A 25,087-nucleotide genomic window follows, 5' to 3' on the forward strand; every position below is an offset into this window, starting at 1 on the left:
TCTCTCTCTCTCTCTCTCATCTCTTTTTTTTTCTCTCCACCCTCTCTGCAGTCTCAAGCTCTCAAGAATTTAGGGAGTCGTTTTGGGGATGTATGTCACCCTGCCACCCCTTCCTGTCCGATCCAGTCACCCTATCTAACTCTTTATCAACGCCTAATTACGACCCTACGTCTATTTGGCCGAACTAAGTTTGGGCATGTTTACTATAATTGGGTTTTAGACGACTTATTCAATGTGCGTAATTTGCTAGCTGCTAGGTCGAGGTCGCTACTAGCTCTGTACTCCATGGAGCGCACTACACTGCAGATGATCTAGCTCTCGAGCTCTCGACAGTGTTGTTATGTTGATCTCGATTCCGCGGAGATCCCCGGAGTCTGCGGCTAGCTAGCTAGCTACACATTTCTGGTTCAAGTCTTTCAAGTTCTTGATGACAAGTCATTTGGACGTTGGCATGTTTGCCTGAATCGTTTTGTGTCATAACTTAGGCAATTTTTAGAGACCGAGACAAAACCATGGCGGCTACGGAAGATGGAGGATTTTCCTCCCCGAGCTCAACAAACTTTCTGCCCGGTGGCAATGATCCCATACAGGAGGAAATGTACACACCTGTTCGAGTGCTTGGAAAGGGAGCTTTTGGTGAAGCAGTTCTGTACAGGAAAACAGAGGTGAGAGAGGTCCATACTCAGCATCAAATTTTGATAACATGTCATGTTTAATATTGAAGAAGGGGCGGGCCTAGGATGAAGCCAGAATGGATGGTGGTGGGGGGGGGGGGGGGTGTTGTCATGCCAGTGTCAGTGAGAGAGACGGAGCTAACAGTAACAAAACTAAAAGTTAATGTGAGACACTTAGAGAGAAACTTGAGATGAAGATGCCTTGAGTTACAATACCGGTAGGCCAATTTACATTGCAGAAAAAAACAGTTTAAAAAACATTATCTTTTTACATACCATAGACTATACAAACAATACTGGCAACGCCCATTAAAATATGTTGGTGTTTCCTAATTCTGTTTTTTTGTCGCTTGTCACTGCTCTGCAAGTGATCGCGAGGAGTGTCATGTCAGCACCTGAACAATTCACCAGTGTTTTGAGAGTATAGTGACGGGGCGGTTATTAGACAACAGGGTGTCGCCAAATGCGGGACTTGCGCGCATATGGGTTTATACCCGCCAGAGCCGTATTGGCTCAGGCTGAATCACTACAAGAGTGAGCATTTACACTGCTAAAACCGGTGGAGTTTCGGCCAGTATTTAAAAAAACACAAAACAGAAGTGGATTTTTTTTATCCGTTTTTTTTGGTGTGTTTATGGGTAGTATCCTAGCTACATGTACCTAGCAACTTCTGACAAAACTCTTGAATGTGAAAAAACAGATTGTATTTGCTTGTAGTGTAAATGCCTCTAGTGCGGTGTAGTTCTGAAGTGTTCATGGTATATAACACTGAAGGAGGTAATAACCCACCAATTAGGAGGTAACCTGAGAATGATGGCTTCCTTACTAACTGATCAGATGAGATTTATGTTATGTTTTGTTTTCTGTTTCATTTTCTGATTTCATTGATAGATGCAACAGTGAAGAAATTTGTTTAAGGAAAAAACATTATACCGGTAATCCTAGTTAGTTACTAGGGTCTATATAACTTTTGAAACTGGAAAAATCATTCAAAAGGATGATGGAATGATTATTAATGGGAATTATGGGATGGTATTACAGCTCTGGACGATAATTGTAGGGATTTGCACACATGCACTTATACATCTGCAAGAATCTTTAGCAGTGAAGGAGGCAGATTATCCTGAAGAAGAAGAAGAAGATATTTTAGAGTTATCATTTATCAGAATGTATTACTAATAATAGTTCTTATCCTTATTGAGTGTTGACATTTATTTCTATCTTAATAATTAAGCTTTGAGCATTTTAATGCTTTCTTTAGATGTTTTCGCTTACATTATTAATCAAAACATTGACCTTGTCAAATATAATTGTTTGTCAAAATTAGCCATCTTTGCCTACTTTAAATTTGAGAAAATTATCATACAAGTATTTTCTTGTCATTAGTATTATTGTGTACTATTTGAATTTGTAATTGAAAGCAAAGATTTGAGAAAAGAAAAGAAAAGAAAGAAATTCAGTGATATATGAGGGAAGAATTTATCATCAATTTTGTATAATCCACAAATCGGTCAAGACATATTGTCAAGTAATATTATTACCATCCCATGTTGGTCATGGTCACTTGAATTATTACCGGTAAGAGTTACATGTATGTTCTCAATCTCAAGCAAATAAGATTTTTCTACTATTCTCAGTCAAATATTGTTAGGAAATTCTACAATTTTAGCTTTTCAGGACTCCTCAATCCTCCCTCTCTCTCACATGGTGCACCCGCAAGCCTACTGTATATCTACATCACCATGCACGCCGATACTTAATGTACAAGCAGCATCTAATTTTAGCTTTGTGTCATATACACTGTAATGCAAGAAACTAGAAATAAGAAAGGTAATTTCTGTGCATTGTTCATCCCCAGGACAACTCATTGGTTGTATGGAAGGAGGTCAATTTGACGCGTTGCTCTGAGAGAGTGATGTATGATGCTCAGAATGAGATAGAGATCCTCTCCATGCTAAATCATGCAAATATAATCTCCTACTTCAACCATTTCTTAGATGATCAATCTCTCTTCATTGAGATGGAGTATGCCAATGGTAAGCTAAATACTTTCAAAGCAAATCTTTTAACTCATTTAAAATAAATGTAGAATAAAGTGTCAGTTTCATCATGCATTTCCGTTGGGTTGGAAGTTGATATCTTTCATACGCTATTTTCAACAGTTACAGGTAATACATGTACATGTAGCTACTGTCTTGGTCATTGATTTTGAGAAGATGTGTTGTCCTCCGTGCTTCTAGGTGGTCAAAGATAAACTCAACAATTGGTTATCTATAATAATAATTGAAAGATCATATTAAACGGATCAAACTAAGATTTTAGAAAATAGAGTGGACGGTCACTGTGAAGTCGATGGTTGGTATAATTTGAAAAAAAATGATGTTATTATGTTTATATTGCAGTTTATTACTGGCAGCATATACATGTAGGTAGTGTCTTTCTTTTGAAAGTGAAGTAATTCAGTCAAATAAATAAGAATATAAGTTATATTGCCTAACTCACTAGGCCAACATTTATCATAGGTTTTATTTCCCAGTATTTCTAAACAGTATCAGCTCTATTACAAAGTGCATTTTTTTAAAGTTATTTTTATTTTCCAACTTACAAGTGAAAATATATATACTGACATTTGCCATTATAATTTAAATATCTCTAATACCGTTTCCAATAACATTGTGTAATTGAGTAGATGTGTGTAATTGTCATCCCTTATTAGCACTTTCAGTAAGAACAAGCTGGTTAGAATAATATTATTCTGTATATTGTAATGAATATTATGTTTCTGGAAACGATTATGAATTAAGTATTACAGATTGAAATTTATCTTATTCATTTTCAGGGGGTACTCTGTATGAGAAAATTGTTCATCAAGATGGCACACTGTTTGAAGAAGAGGTAACCATTCCCATCACTTTGTCTTGATCACATTTAGTTCAGTCTTATTTCTTCTACTAAGAAAAATATGAATCTGTTTGTAAGTTTGTGAATAAGTTTGCACTCCTGTTTGAAATATTTTGTACTTCACATGTCACTTTATACCATTATTCAAGTGTAACTATAAATACAAGCAAAGTTTTTAAAGGAAGGTGTCTTGTTATGATAGAAAGCTGTCTCAGTGTACGACTGTATTGTGTTCCATTTCAACAGTAAAGAAATGATTTGTAGAAGTAACCTTGATAACCTCAAAACTTCATTATTGTGAGGCAACACCTCTCAACAAGTGTCAGTGTGTCATACAGTATGGGACCATGGGTATATGCTTCCAGCCTTCCACCATTGCAAAGGTGTTAGCTAGTGTTATGTGGGTCTGTCATGTACCTATAGTTTATATTTCTGTTAAATAATTGCTTGTTATATACATTTTTTTTAAAGGCCCAAATACTATAGATTTCTTATTCTGCTCCTTTTCAAGAACCAATGTTCTGTATCAAATGAATTTACATTTAATTGGATTCTTAAGTAATCGGGACGAAAGTTTATTCAGATATTGAGGATGAATGAGGATGAACATACATGTACATGTAAGTTTGATTTATTGAACAAATGTAATATAAGGATAAAACCTCTCTCATGAAGATATGTGTGAACTATTATAATCTTGGAACATTTGGATTTCAGAACAACCATACCTTGTTTTGTGTGTGTGCTTTGTACATATTAATTGAAAGCATTCTTTTATTTTTCATCAGAAGCAACTCAAGCAAGTAAACCATTGTTTTAATATTACATTCAACTTGCAGTTGGTGTTATGGTATCTTTTCCAAACGGTGTCTGCTGTGGCCTATATCCATCAAATAGATGTTCTTCACAGGTAAACTATATTTGGAAAAATATTGTGTGATACAGTACTGTATAATTATCAATACTACATGCAGGCCTAAAATTAATCCAAGGCCACCAAGGCCATGGCCGTGGATGCCCCTTTGATTGGCCTCAATGCCCCTCTCATTGGCCTTGGAGATTTTGTGTGCCCTTTCCAATTCTTCCTATTGGTGCTGTAATATAGGAATGTGCCCTACAGAAAAGTGGCCTTGCCCTAAAAATGTTGAAATTTAAGGCCTGTTACAGTATGTATGCATTGACTGCTGTGTGCACAGAGCTTTTTACAATCATGAAAATGTAAAGAATTTTAATTCAAATCTTTCTGTAACCATTCTCTATTATTTTCATCTATGCAACATAAACTTTTATATTTCTGCAGCTGCCACCAAAGGTCATGTAATGTATTTTATTGATATTTGTGGCAAATTAGAAGAAATACAATTACGTATACATATGTTTTGATTCTTGCTTGTATAGTATAATTGAATATGATTTTTCAACCCCTTCTTATCGATTTCAGAGATATCAAGACACTCAATATATTCATGACCAAATCTGGATTGATAAAAGTGGGTGACTTTGGCATCTCAAAGGTTTTAGGGGATGATAAAATGGCAGAATCGGTAAGCAGACCTTCGTTCAAAATAATGAGCTGTGTATTTTTTTCACTTTGCTACATGTAGAATTTTCAAATAATGACTGATAAAAACGATTTGAAATGTATGAATTTCCCTGCAGTTTTTTCCATTTGTATTCGACTTTAGACTTTGTATAATGTCTCTAATGGAGAGAATTATATGGAAAGCTGTTCCAAATTCGATTACAGTGAAATAGTTAATTTGACTACTTGAAATGTCTGTATACTGTACATTTGTTGAGTGATTTATTATTATATTATTGTATCTCCAATTTTGTTATAATCTGTTTTTAGATGCTTTTCTATTAAATGCTCTCAAGCTTGGAGTTTCCTTTGGAGTGATATCAATCCTGGTTTAATCACTGATGCAGGGAAATCAAAAGAACCAGTGTTGACTGTACTTCACTTTATTTGATTGGTTCAATTTAGATCAAAATTTGTTGGTGCAGACTTGAACAAAAAGTCACCAACCCTGTCCTGTATGAAAATAAATGTCCATATATAGATATATCATTGACTTTACATTTTGTATGCTTTGTGTTTATAACAGGTGGTTGGAACTCCTTTGTACATGTCACCTGAGTTAGTCAAAGGGCAGCAGTAAGTAGTAAAGAAGACCTAAGATTTGAACATTTGTTATCAACTTTCAAATGTAAACATAAGGGGGGGGGGGTGAATGGAAATAAATTTTGTTCAGATTGATTATAAGATCTCTTATACTAGGAATACAACAAAATATGTTTTGTTTCTCTAGGAATCAGATGTTTACATTTACATGCAAATGCAATGTTTGAAGTACACTTGTACACTGTACAGGATAAGTAGGCGCAACAATGTGTTTCAAAGAGCAACATTTAGATGATGGAAGTACAATAGTCAACTCTGACAAATATTTTTGGACAAAATTGTAGCTGCATATTTAAAATGTTCATGTAACATAAACATACCGGTACACAAATTTTCATAATAACTGCATAATTGCATACATGTAACTTCCCATGATATATATTACGATTGTATTGTAAAGAATATCTGTATTTGTCTGTTTCTTTTTGTCACATACTATGTCACATTCTTAATTTTATGTAAATATAAAAAAGTATTTAATTCATAAGCTTATTGAATTAAATATGTTGTTTTTGCTTGCAGATACAATGCTAAGAGTGATGTATGGGCCATAGGATGTGTGCTATATGAACTTCTCACTCTCCGAAGAGTATTTGAGGCTTCGGTAGGAGAATTTCTTTTATTTCAACCTTTTAAAAACCTATCTGAGTGATACATTCAAAGAGGCTCTAAATTGTGTTTGAATTTCCATTGTTCTGGATCGGGCTAAATCAAATAAAAATACTGGAGTGTGATATTTTAAACTGTTGTTTTACAGCGGTGCATTCAAAACAGATTAGTAAACTTGTTCAGAAATCATACTGTACATGTAAGACCATTTTAGGAAAGATATAATGTTGGATGTAATTGAAAGTTATTACTGATTCTCAATTTAAAAAATGATGGTGTGATTGATTGGTAGAGAAATAGAGAAAGAGAGAGAATGTCAGTAAGAGAGAGAGAGAATGAGAATGAAACATCAAACTCATTTCAATGTCATTCTTGTAGGATTGTAATGCAAACTTATAGCAGTAATCATTGTTCAGTGGAAAAATTTCTTGATCACAAAAAAAAGATAGTGTCTCGTCGCCAGAAGGGCGTTAAGTCATATAATTTACCACAGAGGTAATTAATGCCCTTCTGGCTCTCAACTGATGATAGGATAAGAGAGAGTGAAACATGGGCACATTTTGAGATTTCTTTTTTTTCTTTTTTTTCTGCTTTACAGAATCAGCTGAAGGTTGTATGGGGGATTGTACAGAAAGAACATGAAGACATTGATGAACGATACAGCAAAGAGATGCACAGCCTAGTTACACAACTCCTTGCCAAGGTACCCTTTTCAATTTTTGGCTATTGGGATTCAAGGGATGCAAAGAGAAAGAAAGAACAAAAATTGCATTTCTCTTTGATATGATGATTTTTTTATGATTGCTTGTTATGAGTATATTTGTTTGTTCATATGTTTCTTTTTGTTGTTTGACTTGGACCCCTATGAAGAACAGCTATCCACTCCATGAGTGTTAAAAAATATTTCAAATCAACATATGATTATTTCACCTTATCAAATAATCAATTGTCCAAGTTAGATTTCAACGAGACATGTTACATTTTCAATATTCTATCAGTACAGTGTGGCAGAATGTTGTCAAGCCATGTACAGCTCTCCTTTATCAGATATTTAGATTGTCCTAGTGCACTCATACCAATGAATAGTTGTTAAGTGATTAATTGTGAAATTCAAGAGACTGAGAGTAAATCAAGAACACCAAATGGATTATTCCAGACTTCTGTAATGTAGCTTGTGAATAAATCATTTATATTTTGAAAGTCCTGACAGCTTGGTTTTAAAACCTAGGATGCACAGTCATTACTTGTGAGAAAGAAACTTTTGAACGCAAGAGAAGTAGAATAGAAATCACTATTGAAAGACCACACATGAGAGTGAAATGACCTCGTGACAAATCTAGTGTGGGCTGACAAGGGGGAAACAAAACACCCTCGACTCTTAATTGGTGCTGACATACGGACAGCGTTGGCATAGCAACACTGCCATATCAATATGTTTCAACTTTCAAGTATTTAGTCATATTTTCTTTCTCAGTTTTTCTTGTTTGTTTTCTGTTTATGGAGCTTCTGTTGTATCTGAAATTTTTTGAAGGAATGTTGATTGTGCTGATATCTTTTTTTGGCTTCGCACTGCTCACTGTCTGCTGACTAAGCCAGTATTATTGACAATCTGTTCAGATACAGTAGTAAATAGTTAAACTATTCTGAATCTTTCTTGCTTAGGACCCAGAAAACAGACCAAGTGCAGCTGAAATTATGGCAAATCCGTTACTAAGTGACAAGAAAAAGTAAGTTTGATATTGTTTCTACATTTTTAAAAATGTTCCTGTTATATGTAATTCTTTTTTTTATAAACATTTTTTAAATCATATTTGTTATCATTATTATTTCTGTTGTTGATTTTTGTTTTTTGTTTTTTTGTTTGCTAGAGATAGGGGGTGGAAGGGGAAGTATTGTGAGTGATGTACTTGTCATTTTGAATGAATCTAAATTTTAGATGTAAATATACACTGGCTTTTGTATTCTTACAGCTATTAGAATAGGAATGCATAAGATTAGCAAATGTTAATAAACATTTTCAAAGTGATTTCATTTTTTTCCCCCTTATGAGAATATGTATGACTTACAATCTGTATTACTATATCAAGCTACAGTGATAACTGTGTTCTTTGATCTTTGATTAATATAGAGAAAGAAATAGAAAGGTTTGGGAGCTGAATGGCATCGTGAGGAGAGCTAAAAGTCAGAGCAGCTTTCAAGCAGAAACAGTTCCTGTTGTTACCTTCACAAACAGTGAGGTATGTATGACAAAGAACTCTTTGCCTGGTCAGATCTCACCTCCATCTTCTGTCATCCCCACTTTTGCATTATTTCATTTGAGCCTTATTTACTGGTACCTAAAACACTGTTTGGGTAGATGAGAAAAAGGGGTTGAACTGTTCTAGTAATTATGAGACTGTTGTTGTTCTTATCATCATCATCATCATTAGAAGTAGTAGTAGTAGTAGAAGTATCATCATATTCATCAACATCATCATCATCATCAGCGTCATTAGTAGTAGCAATTCTCTTATCATTATTATTAGTAGTAGTAGTAGTAGTCAAAGTATTATCATCTTTATCATCATATTCATCATCATCATCACAGTCATCATCATCTTCAGTATTTTTTTCTTTTTCTTGAGTATAGAATGCACATAAGCTCTCAATTTTATGCTATTTTGACCTTTCCCAGACCTCATTATTATTTATTAATACCCTTTCTGACCCATTTCTACTTAGCACGTAGATCTAATTGATTGATCCTAGTTGCACATACAGAGTACGCAATATGATGGATGTTGGTTGTCATGGTTAATTACATTACTTTCTATTACCCCCAAAGATACAGCTGTGTTCTGCCATTGTTGAAGCACCAATGATGCACTGCTTTTTAATTGTTTTATTATTATTTTTAATTTGTCTGCAGTTGTTCATTTCCAAATTAGTGTTGATTCACATCACAATAAAAATGTGATATTTATCATTTGTTAAAAAGTATCATTGTCTACATGTATATTCATGTACACATGAGTAGCTGATATTTGATAGATAATAGGCTGACATGCAAAAGAGAATGATTGACAAATACAGAATGGTACGTTCCTTTCAGTGTGTCATTGAATCATGACAAATCTGATTAATAAAGTCATTGCCTCATGCTGTGTATTAGCCTACATATATATATATATATATATATATATATATATAAATAGCAATGATACATTTGATAGACAATTGCCTGCATGCATCCTTTGCTAAAAATATGTCTAATGAAAATGCTGCTCTAGTTTTGTCTTATTAAACACGTAATGTTCGATAACATGTCTAGGTAATTCGAGTAAGCTTTAGAAATAGCATTTAAATGCTTCTAGTTTCCAAATGTCATTTAATAGATGATTGATGAGTACTTAGTACTTATAATGATATATGTAAAGTAGATAACTTGTTTGTTGTTGTTTCAGTTAGGTATACTCTCATGTGAATAAATTGCAGTATCAGTTAACCCTTACTGTACTGGGCTATTTTGAGCACCCACTGACTGGGGGGGGGGGGGGCCTGGGAGGCCCCCCCCTATGATCTCGGCCGTCGATTGTCCGATGAACACGAAAATTTGCATGTTTGTAGATATTTACGTAAGGAACAAGATGGTATAATTAGTTTTTTCCGAATATGCAAATTTTTGTCGTTAGCCTAATTAATTATGCAAAACGCGCTAATTTTATGCATTTTACCGAAAACGTGTCAAACTCCACTTTTTGAATGTTGAAACTCATTATCCATATGAAACTTCTTTTCTCACACAAAAAAGTTATTTTAATGTAATTAATAATGATAATTTATGCAAATTTTGATGCGATTTTCATTTTTTTTTTTTTTTTTTGATGACATGCGCATACTAATTGTTATGTAACGCCTTACAGGTATATCCGATTTCGACGAAAATGGTATCAAAATGTGCGTAAGACTAGAGGGAAAAAAGTCATGAAACGACAATTCAAAATTCCAAGCGGTTGCGGCGCAATCTCCGAAAATGTCGAGGGGGGGGCCTCCCAGGCCCCCCCCCAGTACAGTAAGGGTTAAAGTGAAAAAGATTACTCTTTAGGCTATTGTAACAAAGATATAAAACTATAATCACATTATTCCCAGTCCCATATATTTCCTACATACTGTACATAAGTGTTTATGAAGTTTAGGTATAGGGTATTATGTCTACTGGTATTTATTTTGTAATCTACTTTGAATTAGGTATTCTACTGGGGAGGAGGTCGCCTAACTCCGCTGAAGCTGGAAGCATTCAAAGACGGAAACCGTGCCTTACAGGTAGCAGCAGGCCACTCTCACTTTGCCTCTGTCACGGTAGAAAAGGAGATCTTTACCTGGGCTGTAAGTATATCCATATAAGATTGAGATGGAGGAAGTCTCGTATTAGACGTAACACATCATTGTTCCGAAAAGATCTTGCTTCATTCAACAATGTTAGGGCAGGTCCTATTTGACTGATCATAATATGGGTCCCTTCTAACTAATTCATTCTAAAGAGTCTTCTTCAGTATCAATATTTCTTGGATTGGTTGCATGACAGTACTGAATGCAGTACCTTATACACATTAAACAAGAGACTGATTTATAGTTCTTGTTATCCGTCAAACAAGACTGGCTCTTTATGTGTTTAATAGTATATGTACTAGTGATATATAATATATAGTTAGTTCATTGAAGTTCTTTCTTTGTTTCAATGATTCATTTTGTTTTAATTGTGCTTCTTTGACAATCAGCCTTTACATGAAATAACCAAGTCCCAAAAAGTCATCTAAGTTAAGTCTTTGCAAGATGATTTTAAAACATTTTGTTTGTGCCACATATTAATATCTTTCGCAAAAGAATTAGATCGTTTCATTTCAGGAATAACATTGCAACTCCCTTGACCTTATTATTTAGAATGTCCATGGTGGTCAAGCATTGGTTGGTCAGCTTGGACATGGAGATACAGCTTGTTACAAAGCTCCTAAGAAGGTTGAGAAGCTACAGGGAATACCTATTAAAGCTGTTGGATGCGGAGAAGAGTTCACTGCATGTATAACAGGTTAGTCTGATCTAATGAAGTCATCAAACTGATAAATCAAATATATGTACCGGTTTTTGATATGTGGATGGGAGTTTTGCAGTGCTTTTTAAGGCCTGCAATATTTGTACTTCTAATTATACTAGTAGTTTAGGATGGGGGGGGGGGGCACATGAATCTCCTATCAGAATGCAGAGGGGGGGGGGGGGGGGGAAAGAGGAAAATAAAGGAAGATGGAAAAGGTAGTATGAAAAGATAATGATTCAACCCCTCTTACTCCATCCCCTCACTCTATGGCCATGTCCTCTCATATTTCATGCACCTAATGGTGGACCCATGCTAAGCAACAGCAGATAGATTACAGGAGTTATCTAGTATTGAGAGTATCCAACTCACCGGTAGGCCTGTAATAAGGATCCCCTGAAATCGTCATTCATGAAAATCATACAACGTCAAACCTGCTTTAGTGACCACCTGTCTACAAAGGCCACATTTGTCGTTTCCCTTGAAAATGATTTTTCATTGAATCATGTACTAAAGGAACCTGTCTACAAAGGCCACTTTTTGTGTTTCCCTTGGGCGGTCGCTATAGACAGGTTTGACTGTGTTATGTGACAGACTGTTTCCCCATTCCTTTCCTCTGCAGATGAAGGACAAGTCTACACATTTGGCTCTGACTACTACGGTTGCTTGGGGAGAGGTGAGGACTACGAACCAGAGGATGATGACGATGATGATGAGGAAGAAGTGAAAAGTCCCATCCTGGTATCATTCTTTAACGAGAGACCAGTGAATAAGATCTCCTGCGGTGATAACCACATTCTAGCTTTAACCAAAGACGAGCAGGTCTACTCCTGGGGGTGTGGAGAGTTTGGTAAGTCTGGTTTGTATGTGTCACTGCATGTATTATACTTCTATAAGTTGAAAACAAGGTATAGGTCAAACTAGTTCTGATTGGCCGTTCTCCCATTTGTCTTATGTCCCATAAGAGTAATCTCTTTGGATCTATGTGATTTTTTGTTTACATTTTAGTTCCATTGGCTCAGCAAATCAGGGTTAAGGTCCAGTGGTGGGGTTACATGTAGGATTAGTTTTATGCTTGGGATCCATTGTCATGCAATTATAGAAGCATAACACATAATGTGTCCACTGCTCCCTCTCAAAATTGGATAGAAGAGTGTGAAATTATTATTATTATTTTTTGCAAAATGTTCTTGCTAATCCAATTTAGCATGAAAATGTACGTTATGTGAATATTTGTTTCTGAGCCAGTTTCATTGGCTCAGCATACCGTTTAAGGGTTGGAATCAATTATCATGCAGTTATGCAAGCATAACACATGATATTCATTGATTTTTAGATGTACCCTCCATAAATACTAACTCTCATGTACTGTGTCAACTGCACCCTCTCAAAATTGGATGTATGTTTCTTTTTTAGTTTTGTTTGTATATGTAAATATCTTAACTACTGTTAACTACTATGCCTCCACAAGGCCATTTAGCCTTATTTTTTTTAGTTCCCTATTTTCATTTTCTTATATATTGCAAATGCCTATCATTGTATATACCTTTGTATTGTTTTTATTGAAAATGGAAATGAATAAAATGAATTGAATTGAATTGAATTGAATATAATTCTGTTTATTTTCCAAAATGTTCTTGCTAATGCAATTTAGCATGAAAATGTGTGTTCTGTGAATATTTGTTTGCCTCTTCAAGAAAGTATGGATAATTTTGTAATGTTTAGTTAGGGATACATGTATATTTGCATTAAAGATGTATTAATATGATTAATATTTGACTTGATTTGACTTGATTCAAACAGGCCGGCTTGGACTTGGCAATGAAGATGATTATAAGCTGCCCCAAAAGGTAGGATTTCATGTTATGTTATGGAAACTCATTTTACCTTGCTTGCAGGATAGTGATATAAAGTTAGGGTTGACTTTATTATTATTATCTGTATGATTGGATTTGTCTGTTAGGAGAGTGATATACTTTTTATTATAGGAAATAAGAATGAATATTATGCTGCAAGTGATAATTATCAATGGGTATTGGCACTCTGCATGCATGTTGTGTGCTCAGTACAGCCGGAAGCCTGGGATTAATCCAGGAAACAAAATGTGACTATTCTAATATATCATCTTTCTTGGAGATATAGGGTTCTTTGAAACACAGCAGTGTTTTTTAGATCTTTAATTGGAGAATAGATACTGAAACAGCATGAATGAAGTTAGATTAACCTAGTGAAAGGGCATGTATTACAGCTGTCTCAGAAACAGAGAAATACTCAGTGATTATTTAGAGTTTTTTTATTTAGAGACATCTTCTAAAAAAGCAATTGAAAGGTTTTTTTCTTTTCTGTAAGTACTATTTATTGTTACAGGATAATATAGCACATGAGTAGTTAAAGATTTGCTCTTCTCTTTGAATAAGTATATGCGTATCACTTGAGATATTACGAGTTCTGAGTAGCTATATATTCTTGTCAAAAATATAACACCAATACAAAACAGTTTTGTAAATGGGGAGGAAGATTTTATTTTCATATAGAAATTATGCTGTTATTATGACATTCTATTCTTTGTCTTCATCTTTGATTTGATTTGATTTATTTTCCTCTCAAATATCCACAAGTTAAATGACATATATAAACCATATGATATTACAATATATAATAGAACAAATGAATTATAAAAGTATCTTTCTTTCTCTCTCTCTTCCTATCTTCCATCTTCTCTCCCCTTCCCTTCCCTCTTACCTCTTTTCTCCCCAATTTCTCTCCCTCTCCCACCCTCTACTGTCTCTTTTTGTATCTCCCCAGGTCACATTCCAAGGCAAGAAAGAGATCAAGACAGTGAGTGCTGGTTCTGAAGGATCCTTCTTCCTGACTACGGATGGCAAGGTGTATGCTTGTGGTAGCAATGAGCATAATAGATTAGGATTCAACACAGTCACAGCTGGTCTTAGGAAGAGAATAGTGAAGGTGAGATAAACAATTGAATTCAGTTTAGAATAATAGTATAAACATCACAAAAGCTATACCTATACAAATAGAATAGATCACTTTACCCAAGTCTTTTATCGATGAATGAGTTTTTCTTCCAATAGCCCTATGGTGATAGGTGCTTCTTTCCAGAATCATGTGATGATAAAGTGTTTAGCGTCACTGGTTGTGTATAAAGCATTTCTCTGGAGTGAATCCATTATGCTTCCATCAGATGTTGCTAGACTGAGCAAACCTTGGCTGAAGTGTTGAGGTCATGTGCATATCTTCAATTTTAAGAAGCATATGATAAAGCAATCGTTGCAAACGTATGTGATTAATGATGACTGAAGGAGTAGCGGTATTGAAATAATAGAAAAGATTTATTGTGTAAATTCAGATTATTGATTCAAGTGTGTGAGACATACCTAGTATAAATGGTATAGACAGACCTGCCAACCAGTACGATTTAGTCGTATTTAGTACGATTTTTAGAAGCAAATACGACAGTACGATTTTCCTTAATAAAATACGATTTTCAAAAAAAAAAAAAAAAAAAAAAAAAAAAAAAAATTAATATTTTGTGTGTGCGTCCGCCATTTTCAATGGCAAAATGTCCATTCTGTCCTGTAAAGTATCCTACACGCATCTCACATTGGCAATTTGGGGATGTTCATTGGTTCATCGAACACACCAGTCATGACGAAATCATGCATATTCAACCAATGATCAATAAAAAAATTCTTCCTGTAGGTAGAAACTGTAAGAGGCATTGAAACGCGTAACAATCCGTGTTTATTTTCAAGAATACAACTTTTGTCAGTAAAATACAACTTTTGGGACTAAAGAATACAGTTTTTGAACTCCAGAGGTTGGCAGGTCTGTATAGATGCAGTGAACTGTGATTCAGTGATGCCAACATGTTGGTTGGTGCGAATCTTTTTGCAATGAATAAAAGATAACTGTTAAAATTAATTAAAATAGAGAGATAATGTAATTGCTTTTCTTTGTTTTGTTTGCAGGAATGCTATGACATCCCATACAAGGATATTCCTACGTTAGTGAAACCTCTGAACAGATATAACATCAAGGCTGTATCAGCAGGACATACACACTCGGCTACTATTGACAGTAAGTAATATTGTGTAGATCTAGAAAACAAGATCATATACTGAAATATTCCTTCATAATCACTGTGGAATGGAATGTTGATAACAAACATTTCCAGGCTAGCATGAGGTCACAAAAGGTCACATGACTCTGTAAAACTACTAACCTATTTTTTTGAAAACTTGGTGTCAAAAGATGTACAAGACTTGAGAAAGGAAAACTTCATAAAGTGACATATCTTGAATAGTGGTAGTTCAAAATACCTGACACAAATCTATTTCTCATTCTAAGGCACAACTTGTAAATAATTGATGGTAATTGCAGTTGCTATTCTATTTTGTGTTTAGATTTTGGTCGTCTGATCATGTTCGGTTCTAATCAGTATGGTCAGCTTGGTGTGGGAGACTGCAAGGGAAGATCTGGCATATGTGAAGTGAAAGGATTTCTCACCGGTAAACATGTAGTGACTGCTAGCTGTGGAGATGGCTTCACTATCATTGCTACCACAGGTATGCTATGTATCTCTTCACAGCTTCATCAGTTTCGGTTTGTCCAAGTCATGTAGATGTTCAATAGCTCAAAGTATTTAGTTAGATATCAAGAGTGAACTCATCAAGTTGCATGCACGTTTTGAATATTTAAGTTTCTTTCTCTTTGTTTCTTAATCTCTTTTCTTATCCTCAGTTTTGAGTGCTAATTGTTTTAATGCACCAAAAGAGAAAGCCCAACAAACCTGCCTAAAATATAGGAGTGCAACAAATTTACATTTTGTAGTTGAGATCGTTATTATATCCATACTGTGTTTGGGCAGTGTGTACAATGAAATGTGCTGAAGAGAGGCATTTCAGAATTTAAATATGGTAGATTACATGTACTTGTATATTGATAATCCACTAACTACTGATTTTGTCAGTTCTGGATGATTTAATACATGAGCTTTCTGATTCCTGTAGGCAATGGGTTAGTACACAAATAATACACATCAGTGAGGGCATTTACCCACACAAGGTACCTTTGGAACAGTCTAACACGCGTGAGGCGACAGCCGAGGGCGTTTGGACTGTTTTGAAGGTACCAAGAGTGGGTAATTTTACTAAATGTCCGATCAAAATGAGGTGTATTATTTGTTTTATAAGATTATGTTTTATTTGTTTTATAAAATTATGTTTTCTAACATGATTTTGAAAATGACCGGTCATTACCCAAATTACGCACGATTACGCGTTAGGCAAAACAAATGCCTAGTAACGTGTACGTTTTCAACCAATCAATTGATTAGGATCCACGTCATCATCTTATAATACCTAGAAACACATGTATAATCTGAACCAATAATCTTTCCCTACCATTTTGTTGATCTTTGATCGATGTAACTAATGATTAACTTTACCCTTGCAGACAACCAGATCTTCTCGTTTGGCCATGTTGACAGCGGTCGTCTTGGACACGGTGATGATCTCACTGGGAGCCATAAGAAGAAACAATCCGTCTCTACACCTAAACCTGTCTTTGGATCACTTCATATGGTCTCTGGTCTCTCATGTAGATATTGGCATACCATCATCATTGCCGGTAACAATCACTTGGACATCTTGAATATTGGAATATGTTTAACCAATAATCTATAGATTGCATTGCTTTTAGATATTGGCATAATATAAATGCAGTGTAGCCAAGGGCTAGTTCAACTCTGCAGTTGCATACATGCCAACTGTTCAGATTAAAGAGGAACATTCCTCTTTTTGGGAGAAGATAATTATCATTTTAATGCAGGTGTTCCTCTTCCTGTACAAATTTGTCTGTAGTATTGAATAGGAGAGTTAGGATTGTTCCTCTTTTTTTTGAAAATAGCATAATTTGTACAGATTTCTGATTTTCAAATGTTGGCATGTATGCAGTTGAAATAAAACATATGTGTAAATCACAATCATAAAGTCAGAAACTCTAAACCATTACAAGTGTTGTGAGAATTCATAGCCATGTGGGAATATTATCAGTAGTACTAAATGATCTTCTTTGGTTCTATACTTGTGCTTTAATCTATCATAGGATTTACGGGTTAACCTTCGTACTTTATAGCAGATTTTATGAATGTACATAGTTTATGAATGTACAAAATTAATCAATGTTTATACTTTTTATCATTTACAGAAAAAGTGGTATCCAAACCAAAGACCCTCCGCAGCACACCACGGATGGATAGTAATTCAAGCAAAGGTAAAACCCCTCTCATATGCACTTTTCAAAATATATTATTAATTCATGGATTCTGTGTGTTGTTAATTTGGGTATAATTTCAAAACTAATTTTCCACGATTTATTTTATAAGGTTTATGCACACAGTGTGGAATAATCTAAATGGCAAGTGTGTTTTGCATTTCCTTGAAAACTAATCTTAGTGTGCTGAACTTTCCTTCCCCATGGGTGCTACTTAGAGCATCCAAGAGCATCCAAGAACTGGCAAGAGACTGTAATCAGTCTACTGACAGACAGCCACAAATATCTGCCGAGGGCCGAGAATGAGTGTAATATATTAAAGGCTGCCAAGAGCTACGTAGGTCATCATGACTTCTCATCAACATAAATTCTATTAGCCTTGGCGATCTTGAAGGAGGAGCCTCTTGATAGTCTCTTGGCAGTCCTGGGATGTTCTGTTTGCTTGTGTTTGGCTCTACTCTTGGTAGCTCCTGGCTGTTCATGGCTGCTCTTGAAGGCTTTTAGCAGGATGGCTAGCTCTTCATGGACTACAAACTATGTATTATACAGTAGAATTACGGTTGCACCATATGAGAGAGAGAAAGGGGGGGGGGGGAGGATTGGGAGCCCTGAAAAGGAATGTCGGTAATCTTTCTTTCTTGAGTGTGTGTGTAGTCCTGAAAAGGACTGTTGGTAGTCTTGAAAAAGACTGTTGGTAATCTTTCTTGAGCTTATAGTTCTAAGGAGAACTAAAGTGCCGGCTGGACTCCCCCCCCCCCCCTCTCTCACATGGTGCAACCGTAAGCCTACTGTATATCTACACAGCCAATCAAAATCAAGGTTTCCATGGTAGTTACCATTGATGGCAAAGTTACTATCAATGGTAAGTTTTGTTCAACGGGGCCCAGGTCTTCCAGATGATGCTGTTACATTGTGGTATGTTAAAATAATTGGATTTTAACCTACATCATATATATTGTGTGCAGTGGATTTGCAGTTTTTCTTTAATCTTTGTTTTGTTTAGTGAGTTCCCAACTGAGCCACGATAGTGTCTTTACAGCAGCCGTTGGTCAGGATGGTGAGAAGAGCGCACCCAACCAGACTCCAGAGAGAAGCTCGGGGAGTATTGAATCACGACCACAGGAGTCGTTAAAGCAAGAGCCATCAACCAATCACACGTCAGGAAACATGTCACATGATGAAGGGTTGCACACAGGGGACTCTGGACAAGAGACTGGTGGGACTGGTAGCATGAGCCAACGAGAGGAGACTAATGGAGGAGGGAAAGATGATGATGAGAATGGTGAAGACAGCGCCATGCCACCATGGCTCAAAAATGTGAGTATACAAACAGTCTTACAAGTTGTGTGTGACTGAGGTCCAGTAACAAGGCAGTATGGATTTTCATTGGTGATAATAATTCGTTGCCTTTAGTATGCACTTTGAAGTGGGAATTGTCATGTTTTATTAAATGTATAACAAATAGTTAAGAAAATTTGTTTGCTCCTGTGCAGGTGTATAAGGTTATTGTCGTTAATTCATTGTACTATCAGTTGCTTTAAATTGTTTTCTTCATACAGAATTTGGGGGAGGAGGTATTTTCTTCAATTTATCTCATTAAGTTTTATTTTGGCAAACCATTTGTTAAATTTAATTTGTAGGAGCTTGAGAAAGCCGAGTTCATTCCCATGCCAACGATAGAGTCAATGAACAACGATAGCACAAACTCCGCCACTCCCAAAGTTGCTGCTCCACCTCAATACAACTCTACAGCAGCCAAACCACCATCGGGCAAACCTGAGTTGGATGGTTCGAGTTGTTCTGACAGTGGGTTCCAGCGTCCTCACTTTGTACCTCCTCTGAGCTTTGCAGCGCTATCACAGACCGAGGATAACTTTAAGATGGGCTTGGCTCAGGACGTAGAGGTGGAGGCTCTCAGAGACAGGGTCACGCATCTAGAGAATGAGAACAAGAAGGTGAGAGCCTGCATGATATTCACACAATTTGAAGTGTTAGAAAATACAGTGTGCATTACTGTATACTCCTTTACTCACAACTGTGACCTGTATGATTTCCCATTTCTTTGTTGATAATTAAGAAAAGATGCTTAGTTCAAGGAGATTTTTTGTCTTCAACTGAGCACTTGTCAGAGCTTAAAATAAGCTCATGGAATGTTGTAATCTACTGATAGATTTAATTACATGTATAGATTTGAAACATGGTCTCCAAGAAGATTTGTGCAATAAATCAAAACGTTTTAGTTTATTTCTAGGAAAATAGACTGCTTTGCTGTGAAACTCTTATTGTGTATGAATAAGTTCTTCATTAAATTCTCATTTCCTCTCATAATTTTGATACAAGTAAAATTGTCACATGTACTCATTTTGTCATTTTGGAAAGATGATTCATCATGGTATGTTATGGAGGAGAGTTTAAATAATTTCATCATATCTTCAGAATGGTAATACCATGATTTTGACTGTGTTTCTCTTCAGCTCTTCACCATGGTATCTGACCAGCACGTGCGTCTTCTGGAGCTGGAGAAACGCTTGAGTCAGATAGAGGGAACTGGAGTGTGATCTGTCTTTCTACAACTCTAGCTTCATATATGACTCTAGCTTCAAATATGACTCTAGCTTCATATAGGACTCTAGCTTCATATAGGACTCTAGCTTCATATAGGACTCTGGCTTCGTATATGACTCTGGCTTCGTATATGACTCTGGCTTCATATATGACTCTGGCTTCGTATATGACTCTGGCTTTGTATATGACTCTGGCTTCATATATGACTCTGGCTTCGTATATGACTCTGGCTTCGTATATGACTCTGGCTTCGTATATGACTCTGGCTTCGTATATGACTCTGGCTTCGTATATGACTCTGGCTTCGTATATGACTCTAGCTTCTTATATGACTCTAGCTACAAATAAGACACTAGCTGCGTTGTGCTTCATAATACCTAATCATGAACGTCAGAATGCAAGACTGCTCAGAGGAGGCTCATCAATTGCAAGAAGTGACCTTGAATCACTTCCAGGAGTCACCTATCCTAGGTGGATATGTTTCAGCATTGCCTTCATGGATAAACCTTCAAGACAATTTATTAGAGATGATTTCTATCTGAAAATCTGTAAATAAAGATATCATGATGTCATCCAAATTCAGGCTTTTAAGCATAAGCCACTTTATCTATACCGGTATGCCTTTCAAGAAAGAAAATCATAGCAGATTTTTATTACATTGTCTTCAGCTAATGCTAGACCAGTCTGTACAGAGCATTCATGACGGAAATAGTGCCTCATATTTCTTGCAGCCCTGAAAAATTGACAATTCCAAGAAATTTTTATGAAGTCTGTGCATTATTTATATTTTTAAACTAAATGATGCAATCACATATTGGAAAGATTTGTACTGCAGTGCGTTCTATTTTGATTCTATTCTACGTGACAGCTTCCAATGCACTTCACCCCACAGCTGGTATGCATAGAGGATGGACCCAATAGGTCTACAGAAGTGCCCATCACTATTGAATTGATATCGATATTGAACACCATGTGCGCTATAAAAATATCCATCATTATTATTGTTTTGTTATTAATATTGTTATCATCATTATTATTATTATTATTATTAGAACTTTCTGTACCTAATTCAATATTAAATCTTGTAATGGGAAGTTAAGTATCATGGAATTATTCTAAAATCAGAGTAGATTGTGATAAGTGAATTGTGAAAATGCTTTCATGAAGCAAGTAAGAAAACTTATTAGTTTCAACAATAGTTTTGACTATCTTTATGGTAAGACTATCAAAACTGATATTGGCAGGATAGTGTATGCTAGTTTGAGAACAACATTCTGTTTTGGTTTTTGCAAGATTTCTTTACTGATATCTACTTCAGTAAAAATCAATGTTATGCAATTTTTGATTAGTTTATATGTCATTGAATGATCTATGAAAACTCTTGTTTCTGATTTATGCAATTTTGTTCACAGTATATATGCCCTCTGTCTTTCATTTGAGCAGCATTTCATACCAATCACATCTTTCTTCATATCTCGCTTTCTTTTCTTTCTGTAATCGATTCTCAGGCTATCTGAATGCAAAAAGTGTCATTAAACTTTGATTCTGATTTATAATTGGTACTTTCATGATAAAAGTACATGATAAGAATGCTGACTATGCTGTATTTACTTCATTGTATATAAAGTTCATTTTTGTATGTAAATATGTTTTGTTATTTGGCGTTAATCTCATAAAGATGTAGATGATATCTTATTGTTGTGTGCAAAAGGAAAGAAAAATGCTGCTTGCTGTGTCTAGAGGTTTGTAGTCTTGCCTTCCTATGTAGTCTTTATGTAAAGCATTTCATCAATTGGTATCAGGGTTATTTATCACACTTTCATTCATTAAACAGAAAATGTGCAATGCTGTAATTATCCTTAACTGACAAACAACAGTAAAAAGTAACACAAAATGTTTTTTTTCTTCATGATACATGTATGCATATAGGAGCTGTATGTACAAAAGAACATTTAAGCCTGATTAAGAGAAATAGGAGAGGAAATTTGCTCATTGCTTTCTGTTACCATGTTTATCTAGTGGATACAGTTTGATATACTTCACTTTATTTAGATATTGTATTTCTGAAGCTGATCATAACAATAGTTTTATATAAAATTTGGAAAAGTAGAAGTATTTTTTTAATGTTGGTACAGTATTATAGACCAGGGCCCTGTTTTACAAAGAGTTGATATTAATCGCAACTTATTTGGGATTGATATCAATGCATTTATGTACATAAGACATAGGAGATTGCAAACTTGCGATTGATAAAAGGACTTGTGATTAATTTAGATCAATCGCAACTCTTTGTAAGACAGGGCCCAGTTTGCTGTTTGAGAAATGTAATAAATGAGTTTGATTTTCAATTATGTTATATCTTAAAACCTTTTAATTTATAGTTGACTTAAATGTGTATTCAGGCTGTTCCAATGAGGAGCAATGCATGCAACTATACACTGCTAGCATTGGTCAATGGTATGTTTATTATATTGTATACATGTGTATCATGCTATCAAGATAGACTTGTTCAATAAGGTTATTTTAAAACAATCCCATGCCATAACATGACAGAAGTTAAAGCTGTATTTGATAGAATGCAAGCGTTCATGTGAATAATGCATTGTCATTAAAATAAGTGCTCCTTTTCCTTTCCTAAAATTTTATGTAAGTATTGTAAATAGTAAATGATAAATATTAAATTTAACTTTTTTTCTGAAATATATAAGAGAAGTGCAGTGCATGATGTTACAAACAAAAATCTATTTTTTAGAATGAATTAGTAAATCATGTACAGTATAAGGTAAGTTTTTACTAAAAAAGAGTGTCTTCTGTTTTTGTGTCAAATGTATTTTTCTGAAATAATGGTCTCATTTGTCTGCACTTTTACTTCGTTATTCTTTTCATTGGCACAAGTCGTGGGCATTATACAAATAACAGTAGTCAGTACTCCTTGAGGTTTTTTTCACATTATTTAAAGCTTACCTTGAGTTTTGGTAAGTAGTAAAGGAGCAGCATTTCAAGAGAAACTGAAATTAAATATTTTGGATATTTAAAAGTCTCTGCAATTGTGTTAAGCTTAATTTCTCTTATCACTGACCTGTTAAAGACATTTTGACTGAAATCATCAGAAGATACCATTACGTTTGTTTTCTTGAACATTCAGTGTAGGTTATATTGGAATGTTTGTTCCAGCATTACCAGAACTCAAACTTTGCTTTTATTGGAGCTTAGATTGTAAACAAATAAAAAATTATGATTCTTTATTTTCATATTCTATGTAATTACTATGACTACTCTGGAAAAACAAAAGATTTAAATGTTTGAATTTCATGTTATTAATATGACTACTTTTACAGAAATACTGAATGACTATGTAGTACTGGTAGTGGAAGAAATCAAGATTTAGTAATTTGCATCACACTTGTCTTTCATTCAATGTTGAACGGTATAACATGCATTGATGTATTCTGAGTGAAGAGTTAGATCATTAATCAAATCTTTTGTTTCATAACTACATTTGTAATTTGCTTGAAATGTATTAAATATGGATGTGATAACTGCTAAATGACACATTATTCCTCATGCCCCTAGACTAGATGAGAATATTTTTGAAAATTTTCATTTTCATTTCATGTTAAAGAATAGTGTGCCCATTTGTATGCCTTACTATTTCCTTACATTGTGTAACTGTGGTCCGTTCTATTTGATAAAATATTTGATAAAATGTGATGTTTAATCTAAGCAATGTAAACAATAATTTGTTTGTTTTTACTCTTTTGTAGTGCCCTATTTATCTTTTTCTTTTAAATCTTCCAGACTAAAATTTATTTCACTTACAATTCCAGAAGAGGATTATTTTTTTCACATTCCAGTCCAGAAATTCTAGAAAGTTAAATACCAACTCGTTTTCATGTCACAAGTAATTTTTATCTTAATAATGTTTACAAGATATAAGCAAATCAGGGCGGTTGTATCAGCTAAGGTGAAGACCAGAATGAGATGCACTAAATGTTAATGTTATCCTTATATTTTGTAAAATAAAAACATTATGTCTATGAAATGTGTGTACCTGATAATTTTTATGTCGTCAAATTGAGCTTAGTTAAAGGTAAAAACCAGTATTGGAAACGCCCCAATTTCAAAAAATGAAATGGAAGCTCTCATTACCAATCATGTGAAAGAATATGTTTTGACCAATACTTGATGATAAAAAATTTGCCGGGAAACCGCCTACTAATTCATATATTTGGTAAATTTGTTTCTCTCATGGTCTGTGAGAGATAAAGGGTAGTCCCATATACATCTTTCCGTGTATAGTGCTTGTAACTTTACGAAGAATGGGCCAAATTTCTTATCATTTTGATGATTCCAGAACCTTGCAGATGCTAGATGCTAGATGATCAACCTTTTCTGATGGATTCCACAACGTTTCTTTCACAATGCAATCGCATGACCATAACTGGTCTTTACCTTTAAGAAACAAGTGTTTGCATCAACAGTTGAGACTAGTTGGACCTCTGATTTTACATTCCAGTTGTATCAAAATACATCCCCAAATATTAGTCATTCTCAGAAGGTTTTATAACAATTTCCTGCCCCATCCCATCTCCCCTTCCCTTTTCCCCCTTTCTCTCTCTCTCCCCCTCTTTCTCTCTCCATCCCCCCCCCCCCCCCCTCTCTCTCTCACTCTCGACTCCCTATGTCTCCCTCTTTCTTATATTAACACACCAACACTACACATGGTGCCGTTTCATGGTTCTAATCAAATTTAAGCTATTCAGTTTTAAGTAAGATTTTAAAATATGAGTC

General features: G+C 35.0%; 1 protein-coding gene across 2 annotated transcripts; it reads left to right on the forward strand.

Moving 5' to 3' along the window:
* The first annotated feature begins 47 nt into the window (after positions 1-47).
* On the forward strand, positions 48-24,338 carry LOC575899 (serine/threonine-protein kinase Nek9). 2 transcript variants are annotated; one of them, XM_030999821.1, is made up of 22 exons: positions 48-665; positions 2,533-2,710; positions 3,514-3,569; positions 4,415-4,485; positions 5,017-5,119; positions 5,684-5,733; positions 6,283-6,364; positions 6,968-7,072; positions 8,032-8,096; positions 8,498-8,606; positions 10,597-10,734; positions 11,290-11,434; positions 12,060-12,287; positions 13,241-13,287; positions 14,243-14,404; positions 15,427-15,535; positions 15,862-16,023; positions 16,913-17,086; positions 17,666-17,731; positions 18,774-19,048; positions 19,372-19,686; positions 20,206-24,338. In XM_030999821.1, exons 1-22 carry the CDS (start codon positions 513-515, stop codon positions 20,287-20,289), a joined length of 2,877 nt encoding a protein of 958 aa, XP_030855681.1. In that variant the 5' UTR covers positions 48-512; the 3' UTR covers positions 20,290-24,338. The 2 variants fall into 2 exon arrangements, with proteins under 2 accessions (XP_030855681.1, XP_030855680.1); XM_030999820.1 differs by having other exon boundaries at positions 49-665; positions 18,735-19,048.
* Positions 24,339-25,087: the final 749 nt, after the last annotated feature.

The sequence above is a fragment of the Strongylocentrotus purpuratus genome, unplaced genomic scaffold, assembly GCF_000002235.5.
Source record: "Strongylocentrotus purpuratus isolate Spur 01 unplaced genomic scaffold, Spur_5.0 spur5_scaffold_5, whole genome shotgun sequence".
Classification (NCBI taxonomy): domain Eukaryota; kingdom Metazoa; phylum Echinodermata; class Echinoidea; order Camarodonta; family Strongylocentrotidae; genus Strongylocentrotus; species Strongylocentrotus purpuratus.

Excerpts from the sequence above, each read along its gene's own strand:
- LOC575899 (XM_030999820.1), top strand. The coding sequence starts at position 513 with ATGGCGGCTACGGAAGATGGAGGATTTTCCTCCCCGAGCTCAACAAAC. Across the intron at positions 666-2,532 it reads TTCTGTACAGGAAAACAGAG|GACAACTCATTGGTTGTATG; the intron begins GTGAGAGAGGTC and ends GTTCATCCCCAG. Across the intron at positions 13,288-14,242 it reads ATTATAAGCTGCCCCAAAAG|GTCACATTCCAAGGCAAGAA; the intron begins GTAGGATTTCAT and ends GTATCTCCCCAG.